Here is a 12,318-nt window from a genome sequence, read left to right on the forward strand (position 1 = left end):
TCCTATTGTAGGACTGTCAGAAACTTCAATTATCACAGCAGAAGAAGAGTCTTTGGTGAATCTCGATGGAGGTTGACAAACAATAGGTGAATCATGACTGTTTTGCACAACCATAGTGACATTTGTGTTCTTCAGTTGTAAGCGCTTTAAAAAAAACATATAAGACAGAAACATAAAGCCATTAAAAATACAGATATCCAGAAAGTACATGCTAAACATTAAGAAAGTACATGAAGAAAATACACCCTAAATATTAAGCCATAGCAAAGAACATCAAAATTATTAGGAAACAATGCGTACAAATTTATGTATATCCCTAAACATTAACAAACTACATCAAAATCATTAGCAAACAATGCGTATAAATTCCGACATATTGATATGAAGGACACGTATCCAGAAAGTAAATGCTAAACATTAAAAAAGTACATGAAGAAAATACATCCTAAACATTAAAAAATATTAAGCCATAGCAAAGTACATCAAAATCATTAGGAAACAATGCGTATAAGTTCTGACATATTGATGCACCTGAGAAATAATATTAGGACTGATTTATAATGAACATCTTCGAACATTAATAGCTAAGGAAACTATGTAAAATTCGAAGCAGATGAAAAGTAAACACGGTTGTTTTTAGCAAATAATTAAAGGCAAAGAGTATAACCTTCATTACGATAGAGAGCGATAAAGAGAAAGTGAACGATCTGAGAATGAGAAAACGGGAAGCTACAATTTAATTGACAGGCTTATCAAAAAGTAGTAAGATGTTAAAGAGAAGAAGTTTAAAGTCGCGGTATTTTTTTAAAAAATTGGGTCATACTATCATGCCATAAGTCCATTTTTTTTTTTTTGTTTATTCCAACTGCTTGAACCGTTTGAACCTCTACTTTTATATACCCATTTTATACTTAAAAAAATCAGATTAGGTCAAATTAGGATATATGACCATTTAAAACTATGGGGCCAAGTATCCTAAAACGGCATGGGAAAGGGTTTAGGGTTGGATTATCAACGGCCGCAAGACCAAAAGACACCCTAGAGGGGGCGACTGAACCCTTTTTAAGGACGAGATTAAAACTAGGGGGTCGGGTATCCTAAAACGGGACGAGAAAGGGTTTAGGGTTGGATTAGGCAGACCGCTACCGCGAATCCGCCTAATCCAACCCTAAACCCTTTCCCTTATGTGTGGTTTGTACGGCCGCAAGACCAAAAGACACCCAACAAGGGGCGAGTGAACCCTTTTTTTGGGAAGGGATTAAAAATAGATGTTTGACAGTTTATTAAACAAGTTTTCCTGTTTACACTGTATATATTATGTAATTTATGTAAACAGTTTAATTAAAATGTCCATTATCTCTATTCATAATGTGCATGTTCTGATAATTAGGTGCAACTAAAATATCATTAAGCACTGTTATTATATTTAAAGGTACATTAAATTATTTTAAAAAGAACATGAAACATTAATTAAATTGTAATGCATGTGATCGTTTAATAAGATAGAAAACTTCAAAAGTTCATTCATATACTTAGATTATGATGTCGCTATAGATAGATATTTGACGTGATTTTAGACCTATTTTCCTGTTTTCAATGTATAATAAAAATAAATGTGCTTTCAATTTAATTCAAATGCCCATTATGTATGTTCATAATGTGCATGTACTGTTTTACAAAAGAGAATTAAAAGCAGACCTGAAATGTACATTATATTATTTTGCTAATTCAGTACATCATAAGTCGATATTCAAGGAGATAATAACGTTCAAGTAAATAGCACGCTAAAAATAGACAAAGAAGTACTTTAATTAGGTGCAACTAAACATTGGTTCACAAATTGAACATTTTCCTTATGCAATTGCAAATCATTAGACATACTAACGTACACTAGAATTTAAAACATCATACTACATGAACAGGGGTGTCATCAGACAAATTCTAACGTACTACATAGATAATATTTGAACATTAAATGTAATCACTAGCTTTAGAGAAATGACCCTTCTTCGCATGATCAGCGACAGTTTCACGGCAATCGTTGTGGTCGAACATTAGTAATGTGCATAGATATTTGTATCGTAACACTTTAAGCACGCTCCGCTGCAAAACAGAAGCCAATAATTAACGAGATAGGCAAAACACAATGAACATGAATTTCTTTAAAATAAGAACCAACACTCACATCATTTTTCATCAGGCCACATTTCCAAGAGATTAATCCCATAAATGTTTCCATGTGTCTCATTGTGTATATACCACAGTCATCAACATTGTAGTTATTTCTCCAACTAAGCTTTGCAACAATGAGATCCATAGCCAACACAACGTTGCTAGAGTCAGAAGTTTTTGGGTTCTCACCCAAAAACCTTCCAAGAGCATCAATCTATGACAAAACATTTTAAACCAGTGTTAAGCGCGACTAATAGTCCTAATTCAATAGAACAACAAGAATGTGTCAAATTCAAACATCTCATTAACAGTGGAGATACACCATATTTCTTGATGGCGTCTTCATCTGAGAGTGAGTTGTCAAGAATGACGAAACGCTTCCTCACCAGGTCAACCACGTATAAGAAGAAGTGTTTCTCGTGTACAATTGAGAAAAAAAAAACTGAAATTACAAAACAAATGACGTACAACCATAAGTACAGTCATACTCTTGGAAGGGTACATTTTAACTAATCGTGAGGCACATGTAAAAAATGAGAACGGTACATTGCAATATAAAGTGACCTCATTTAATACAAACGCAAAGAAAATTCCCTTTGACTCAAGCAGTTGCAATAAAACAAAAGCAGAATGCAGACATGGAATGATAGTATGACTCATGGTCTATGTTCTCAACGTGTGCATATAGTTGCAACAGCTCTTATGCATATTAGATATTCCCCACATTGAGAAATTACAACATTAACATTGTAAATGTTTAAAAAGTACATTTAGTACGTTTAGAAAGTACATTGACAAATTATAACATTAACATTGTGTTAAATGGCCATTTATCTTAATTTGGCCTAATCTGAACTTTTTTAATATAAAATGGGTATATACAAGTTGAGGTTCAAATGGGCTTAGTAGTTGGAATTAAACAAAAACGAAAGGACTTATGGGATAATAGTATGACTCAAGTTTTTAAAAATGCAATACAACAATGGCAAAGAAAATTGGAAAGTATTTCAAGCGAACAATAACAACTTACGAGTGCGATTGAAGTTATGTCTATTCCCGGGAAAAGCTGCAACTCCATTTTTACACGAGCCTCGAATAATTCATAAATATTTTCATCACTTAAACCTGGGCTGGGTTTCGCTAATACAGACTGCATGGGAAAGTAACGAAAGAGGGAAGTACAATATTTCAAAATACATATTACACACAACATTCAAGAGTGTATGTAAATGTACTTACATGCACAAGCGTGGTAAAAAAGAACCGCTTCTGAGTACCAAGATTATTTTCTTCCTCTTTACAATTCAAATATGATGACCAGCAATCAATTACAACACTCGAAACATGTTCAGACGGCTTTAATGACCACAAATGCATTCGCGTTGCAAAATAAGTCTAGTACGAATATAAGTGCTCACTAGAGCAAAAAATATATCAAATTACTTGTCAAGTGTGAAACAGTGAAAATGACATTCACAAAATGGTAATTTAACAAGTACACATTTTAGATTACCTGGAACGACGATTGTTATGTTGGGAAATGTGTCATCAACAATAGTGCGATCACATGATTTAAATATCATTATTAAATCTCATTTTAAGGATACATGTGGGATGTAATATTTTTACAAATCAATGGTCCACACATATCGGTAATGATTGGTTGACTAGAGTTTGACATTACTGTCGTGCGACGGTGGTGATCAGTTGATCCCCTTAGGTCATACTTATAGGGAAATACTCTTAATTGATTATTTAATTAATCGTATACCGATACGAGTTAATTAAATTGCTTAAAATTGACGGATGATTTTGTGAGTATAATTAACGTATCTTATTGCAATACGATTAAATTAGATACGGTCTAAGTAATCGAATTGTTTTATTACTTGGACAAAATTATTGTTTACGAAACAATTGATATTGAATTCAGATTGAATGAATGATTTATTATAAATACAAGATGTTGTGATTTATAAACTATTTTGGTACAAGTAATTACGAATTACTAGTCGATTTTGTAAATGACATATTTGATGAGTATGTTGATTTTTAATATGTTAAAAATACATTACATTGTGACATGTCATGTGACATGTTACATGTGACAAAATTGACAAATGACAAAATAAAATGGACCTCTCATTTTATTGACATATACCGAAATATTGGAGGGAGTTAGTGGAATAAAATTGTGTTAATTGTTAAGTGGAAAACACAATTATGGAAGCTAACAAGTAGCCATGCAAACCTAAGCTTTTGAGAAGAGCAAAAAAATAAAAAGCATTGGGCATACTACCCAAGGCCATTATTTCGGCCAACCATATGAGAAAAGAAAAGAGAGTTTTTCTTTTCAACATTCATTCATCATTTTTGGATACAAAATTTTCTAGAGTAAGAAAATTAGAAACTCTCTACAATTTGTAAAAATTCTAGAGAAATAAAAACTCAATAAAATCTCCTCCCTTTTGAACCGATTTTTAAGAGGACAATTTATTTTGTGTCAATTTTATAGTAAAACTAATATTATTACTAGATCTAAATAATATTGGTTATTATGAGTTTTCCTTGGGTATATGCTTTTGGGAGGGATTCCATATTTGAATCCTTGTTCTTCCATTTGGAGAGCTCAAGAACAAGTGAGTAGGAGAACTTACTTGTGCCCATATATACGAAAATCATATGGTAAGAAAATGATCTCTTCTCTATATTTTATATTGTTTGCATGCATAAGATTTGTTATTAATTTTATGACTAAATTAATTTGAGACATATATGAATATGTTAAACATATGAGATATAGATTTCCAACAAGCGGTATCATGAGCACAAGGTTGTTTGCATGCAAATCGGTTAAGTTTTTCCGAGTTATATGATTAACATATAAAACTTGTAATTTTGTGTTATTATGATATATCACGAAAATTAATTTATGCATGTTAAAGTTTCTGATCCTAAAATGTATTTAGGATATTTTGGTTAATTTATGGATTTTATTGTTCATTTTATATAATATTGGCATTAAAATGTGATTTTTATGATAAAAATGTCATTTTTGGACGAAAATTAGCTAAACTTCGAATTTTCCAGTGGTTTTTGGATATGTTTTCACATATATTATTTTTAGATGATCTGGAAATTTTCATAGTTTTATGAGTTCTTATGCTCGAAATATGGATTTTTCATGTTAAAAATCGAATTTAAATGAAAAATAGGTTAATATGAGAAATATTTCGAATCTGGTCATAGAAATTTAGTATGTTGTCACATGCAATTTTACAAGATGTGTGTAAAATAATAGGCTATAATGAAGTCTTTATGCATGATTTATGGATTTTTGATGAAAAATAGCATAAATAGTGACTTAATTAGTGAAAAATTGCTAAAACATACTCTATGACTAAGGAAAAACGTCACATGTTGCATTTTATTATATTTTTCAGATCTAAAATTGAAAAGTTGGTGTATATAATTTTTCTCATGTTTTTATGATTTTTATTGATAAATTCAATAAACCGCAACATTGTTTTTCCCGATAACTTTCGAAATTTTTAACCTAAGTTTTTGAACATTATGAATGTCATGTTTTTTTTTTCCCAGAATGTTCATGAATTTAAATTTCAAATTTCAAATTTATTTGAAATTTTTGTGATTTATTTGATGTTTATAGCATTTTTATTGTAAATTTGAGTCCATTAATGAACAATTTTAAGTAATATAAGTTAATTATAGTCAAATAGTTAGTGAAGACTAATTTTGAGTCCTAAGAAGTTAGGGTAATTAACTTGTGCATAAATATGAATTTATGTAATTATCGTGATTATAAAACGTTGAATCACGCAAATCCGTAAAAACCGTGTAATATACGATATTGGCTCCTTAAAGGCGATTTAGCATAAAATTGGGCATGTTCATATATATAATAATGCTGCATTTTATTTATGATTGTCATAATTTTTATTTTACGTAATTTTTGAATTATGTAATTTTTACTTAGTATGGCCTTAGTTTTTATCTGGTATTACCCGAAATGTATGGGAATATCGATTCGGTTGTAATTTTATTGTGATCTCGTATCACCGTCTTGTAATTTAATAGATTTATTTTATTTTAATTACAAATGTATAATAGGAAATTATGTAATTTATTATGTAATTTATTTATTTCGGAGTTCCGAAAGACGGATTTCTTCAAGATGGCGATACATAAAGACGGTGTTACCTCGAGATGCGTGCCACAACCGAAGTTCAAGGGACCAATGGAGTTGGTTTCCGAAAATGTAATAGTTAAATAGTTTTTCTAGTTTAGGAAGGCCATACTAGGATTTTATTTTTATGCTTTGCATTTTATTTATATATTGCATGCATCGCTAAATCGCCATAACTAAAACATGCATTGTCATTTTAATCGAGTTTTTCGACCGTGTCCATTACAATTATCGTAGTTCACCGCTTTAGTTCACTTAAAACGTGATAGATAATAAATTGACATGATCTCTCGCTAAAATAATCAATTGAGACATAGCCTTACCAAAAGTAGAAACCATGAAAACCTATTTCGCGAGGGAGTGCACTCGGCCACACCGGGGTACAAACCTTGTTACGTAGGGGAAGTGGGTGATAAATGTCTATCCACCGAATTTATGTTAATGAAGGGTATTTCGGCACACCGTGCCCTAAGTTGACATGGGTTTGGATCACGGACACATTTATTCGAAATTTGGGTTGAACTCAACGAAAGTATTCACGACGTATTTTCGGATGTGTTTCGGGCTAGAGATAAAATATTAATGTAATTTTATCGACCAAGAGTTCTAAAAGTAGAATCGATTAAAGAGTTAATCCACCGAGTTATATTAATAAAGGGTATTTCGGCACACCGTGCCCCAAGTTAATATGAATTTGGATCTTGGAATCATTTATCATAGTTGGGTAGAGGTCACTATGTAAATGCTTTACTTGTTATTTACAAGTATTATTAAAACGATAAATGTTATGTTTTCCACTATTCCGTTATCATATTGTTCTATTTCTTTACCACAATTCATATACGATATCATTTCGATTTTTTATTCAAATCTCCATTAAAACATCGTAACTAAAGACAAAATATGAATTTGCTTCTAAAACCTCAAATGAACCATTGCTAAGGATCTCTTGCAAGGAGTATAGATTAATGTTATTCATTATCAAACAGGTTTTTGATTCTAGACTAACACATCTACTTACAATGGATTGTTTTTCATATACTTAAATGAATTAAGTATCTTGAAGCGATAAATTGTTTTGGTAATTAGTTTTGTCAAGAATTCGTAATTGACCAAAATAACGCAACCACTTCAATGAAAGTTTTAAGACTAAAACGAACAAATGAAGAGTAATCTTCATGAATTCAATTTTGCTTCTCAAAGCAAAGACTCATTGAAATGAGTGGGAGCATTCTCTTAAACCGTTAAGATGGGATGAGGTTCAAAGAAGTAAAAATAGAATGGAATTGATACAAGGTAATGTTAAAGGTAAAGTTGTTGAGAATGACGATACTAAACCTATCAATCCCGATCGATAAAGTTTCCATTGTCTTAAATGTTGGACACGAGAAAGGAAACTACCCCAAATTATTGAAGAATCAACAAGTTAGTTGTGGGACATCTAATGAGACCTTCTTCTTTAAATGTTTATTTGATTAAACATAAATTTGGCTAGTACCACTTCGTCAATATTAGAAACCAGTGGAGTTTTTCATCATTATGTTTGATACATAGGATGATAAGAATATGACGACTAGCAACAATGAAGTCGAGAGATAGAGTCATTGTGTACTAAATCTAGTTTTCGGGTTTGGAGTTGTACTTAATTGTGACTATTAAGTACATAAACTATAAATAAGAATACAAACTTGTTAAGATACAAAAGAGGTTTCACTTTTGTGACCCTATACACCACGATTTGATGTATGGCTAGCCCATTATCAAGGTGATTATATTCTAAACCAAACTAGAATGATATATCATAAAGATGATGCAAGACTCAAATTGGTAACCCAAGATTAAACCTTAAATTTTGGAATGATGAACGCAAAGAGTTATCGAGTACTCTTGAAACCATTAGATTGTTAATGGTATATGCGTATCTTGTATTCAAAGCAAGATGTCTCGTGCCTTTTGGTTGAAAAGGAGATCGAGGTTGTAAATCATCGATCCAAAATAGGTTGATCATTTTCTTTTACCAACGATTTAAGTTGACGCTAATGTGTTCACTTAATAAGGTAAATAGAAAAATCTTTGAAGAAGTTTAAAGAGTTCCAGGAATCACGATTTAGTCGTGATGGGATTATCAAAGTGAAGACTTTGATATAAGCCAAAGGAAATGTGATACAGTATCACAAGTTACTATCTCTTAGCACGCATTATGGAATAATGTGTGATTAGATAAGAAATCAAACGCTATTCGATATGGTTTGGACTTCAATCAAGTTACTTTGAGTTACTTGATTCTTTTGGGGATTTTATCATTTTGTCTAAGTTATTTTTCCACTAAAACTAAAACGAATCATATGAGATATGATATGGTAAGATACCATGTTTGTAAGTTTTCACAAGAAACAAATGCTCATTTTTCCTTTTCAATTATCATGAGTACAACGAGTTTGTGGCTCGTGAAACTGTCTTTCTAAAATACAAGTTTATTTCTAGAAGACAGAGTGGGAGAAATTATTCAAGAGCCACAAAGAAAGCCACAAAGAATGTTATGTCGCAAGAAACTGGTCTTTCTTGGTACATGAGACGTTTTGTGTAAGATGTTGTTTCTTTAACACCTAGGAGGTTAAATTCGTCACTTGTTGAAAATGATGAATTCATGCTACTTTTAAGAAAGTAAAGAGCTTATAACTTACAAAAGAAATCGTTTGATTCAAGTTGATTACTTCTGGAATGTAATGAATATATGACTTACATAAGAGTGTTTAAGTCACAACTCAATACAAGGCTTAGAGCCATGAAAATCCGAAATAAAAGGCTTGATTAGTGACAAAGGGTTTTGCACTAATACAGAGAGATTTCAAAGCAAGATTGGTTGCAAAGGGTTTTTGCACTAATTGAAATGCTTAAGTCTATTTGGATCTTCTTAGGGATTGTGTTTCATTATAAGGATATGCACACAGCAATTGAATCTAAAACCCACTTCTTCAAAAGAAGGAATGTATTCAATACATGTCGTAAGTTTTATAGATTTTTACAATCCTAAGATAATGTGAAACTTAAGAGAGGATATTAAGTAGGACATCAATGAGTTGGAATCAATAATTTGATCATGTTATAAAACTTCTCTCGATAAGTCGAGAAGTTGTTTTTATACATGGAGTTTAGTGGGAGTTACGGAAATTTTATTTAGTCCGATATGTGGATGACATATTGATCATTGAGAATGATTTAAGACTTTTGGAGTAATATAATACATCTTTAATATCTAGATTTATGTAGATAAATCCACGTGATATTAGCGTCAATAAGAAGTCTTATGTTGATAAGATTCATGACTAGTTCAATTAAATTGAACATATTTGATTAATTCCATTTGATTCCGCTGCCGGATCAATTAAATAAGTAATGATGTATAACACTTCATATACTTTGAGTATGATGAATTATTTTCAAAATCGAATTTTAGTAATCTTTACCAAGTAAGCCATAAAGATTACCCTTAAGTGCTTGCAGAAGCATTAAGGAAGTAAAGCAAAGTGTTTATGATGCAATTTTGTGTAAGGGTGTTACACAAGTGACAATTGACAATTGAGATTGCGCATGGTTTCCGACAAAACCATAATCAAAACACATTAGGATGGTTAAGATACCATTGTGGCTAAGATAACTAAGAAGTAGATTTTCTAGAATCGTTCTAGGCAATAAAGAACAATGAGAGATATTTATAACGGAAATTGAGTACACTTGCAATCATGGGATGTGCAAGAAGGATGAATCCCGCACACTGCAAAAACAGTGGGAGCTATTCTAAGGATAGAAGACCTATGTCTTGATTGGATCTCGACACGTACTCAGAAAGTTTTGTAATGCAAATGTATACATTACAAAGGAAAACGAGTATGTAGTAAGGTTGAATAAGGTACAAGAAATTGATAAAACCTACTAACCAAAGCCTTCTCATAGGCTTAACATGATGAGTCATGTCATTTCAATTGAATTGAAATGAACAACTACATACAAGATCAAATTAGATTATAGAATTTGAAATAGTAATCAGGCATTGACTATTCATATGTGATAATCGCATTTGTCGTTCGAGTTTTTCTTTAAAAACTCCTTTTATACTTTGTTACATCCAAACGGGTTGTAGTGACAATTGAACCCCGTTAAAGTGAACACGGATTAACATTGTATTCGCCCATAGTCACTTGTATGAGGTGACGTCTCGAAGTGACTAGAGTGTGATGCGATTGATGGCAAGTTCAAGTGCCATAGAGTCATGTGAGATGACTAGTCGATCACATAGGCAGACTGTTAGGAACACCTTGTCGGGCCTTATGACCGCTTATAGAGTTCTGGCAAATTTATATAGCCTGGTCGTGGCGAGAGCTACTATAGTATTCTAATGAGTCGATTCTTTTGACTAAAGAGATTCGCCTAAGATGGCACAGTTTCAGATTAACTTTGATTTGTGTTACTACGACCTTCGTAAATGGGGTCAAATGGGCATATTTTGGGTTATGATGGATGTGGCTAGTCGAAGGGAATAAGTGCGATATGAATTGTCCACCCCTTTGTCAGGGTTAAAACAATATCTCAGGGCCACTCGAGGAGTAATGAACTGGAAATGCGTGGCCACGCTCGGAAGGTATCTATGATAGATAAATCCGGTCAATCAGTTATTCTCCAGATCGAGGAAACCACTCTCGATATGATCACTTGCAAGTACGACCTGAAAGACACCTTGCATTGAGTGGGAGATAGTAATAGGACAAGAGAATTGGTGACGCACACTTGTCGAGGACAAGTGGGAGATTGTTGGGAAATGTGTCATCAACAATAGTGCGATCACATGATTTAAATATCATTATTAAATCTCATTTTAAGGATACATGTGGGATGTAATATTTTTACAGTCAACTGGTCCACACATATCGGTAATGATTGGCTGACTAGAGTTTTACATTACTGTCGTGCGACGGTGGTGATCAGTTGATCCCCTTAGGTCATACCTATAGGGAAATACTCTTAATTGATTATTTAATTAATCGTATACCGATACGAGTTAATTAAATTGCTTAAAATTGACGGATGATTTTGTGAGTATAATTAACGTATCTTATTGCAATACGATTAAATTAGATACGGTCTAAGTAATCGAATTGTTTTATTACTTGTACAAAATTATTGTTTACGAAACAATTGATATTGAATTCAGATTGAATGAATGATTTATTATAAATACAAGATGTTGTGATTTATAAACTATTTTGGTATAAGTAATTACGAATTGCTAGTGGATTTTGTAAATGACATATTTGATGAGTATGTTGATTTTTAATATGTTAAAAATACATTACATTGTGACATGTCATGTGACATGTTACATGTGACAAAATTGACAAATGACAAAATAAAATGGACCTCCCATTTTATTGACATATACCGAAATATTGGAGGGAGTTAGTGGAATAAAATTGTGTTAATTGTTAAGTGGAAAACACAATGATGGAAGCTAACAAGTAGCCATGCAAACCTAAGCTTTTGAGAAGAGCAAAAAAATAAAAAGCATTGGGCATACTACCCAAGGCCATTATTTCGGCCAACCATATGAGAAAAGAAAGGAGAGTTTTTCTTTTCAACATTCATTCATCATTTTTGGATACAAAATTTTCTAGAGTAAGAAAATTAGAAACTCTCTACAATTTGTAAAAATTCTAGAGAAATAAAAACTCAATAAAATCTCCTCCCTCTTGAACCGATTTTTAAGAGGACAATTTATTTTGTGTCAATTTTATAGTAAAACTAATATTATTACTAGATCTAAATAATATTGGTTATTATGAGTTTTCCTTGGGTATATGCTTTTGGGAGGGATTCTATATTTGAATCCTTGTTCTTCCATTTGGAGAGCTCAAGAACAAGTGAGTAGGAGAACTTACTTGTGC

At 32.0% G+C, this 12,318-nt stretch overlaps 1 protein-coding gene across 1 annotated transcript; it reads right to left on the minus strand.

Annotated features, from left to right (window-relative positions):
* Positions 1–1,961: 1,961 nt before the first annotated feature.
* LOC141591009 (uncharacterized) lies at positions 1,962–3,387 on the minus strand. The gene is made up of 3 exons (XM_074411486.1): positions 3,203–3,387; positions 2,186–2,386; positions 1,962–2,103 (listed from the first exon to the last, which is right to left on the minus strand). The coding sequence occupies exons 1-3, from the start codon at positions 3,383–3,385 to the stop codon at positions 1,972–1,974; spliced, it is 516 nt and encodes a 171-aa protein (XP_074267587.1). The 5' UTR covers positions 3,386–3,387; the 3' UTR covers positions 1,962–1,971.
* Positions 3,388–12,318: the final 8,931 nt, after the last annotated feature.

This window comes from Silene latifolia, chromosome 7, assembly GCF_048544455.1.
Source record: "Silene latifolia isolate original U9 population chromosome 7, ASM4854445v1, whole genome shotgun sequence".
Classification (NCBI taxonomy): Eukaryota; Viridiplantae; Streptophyta; class Magnoliopsida; order Caryophyllales; family Caryophyllaceae; genus Silene; species Silene latifolia.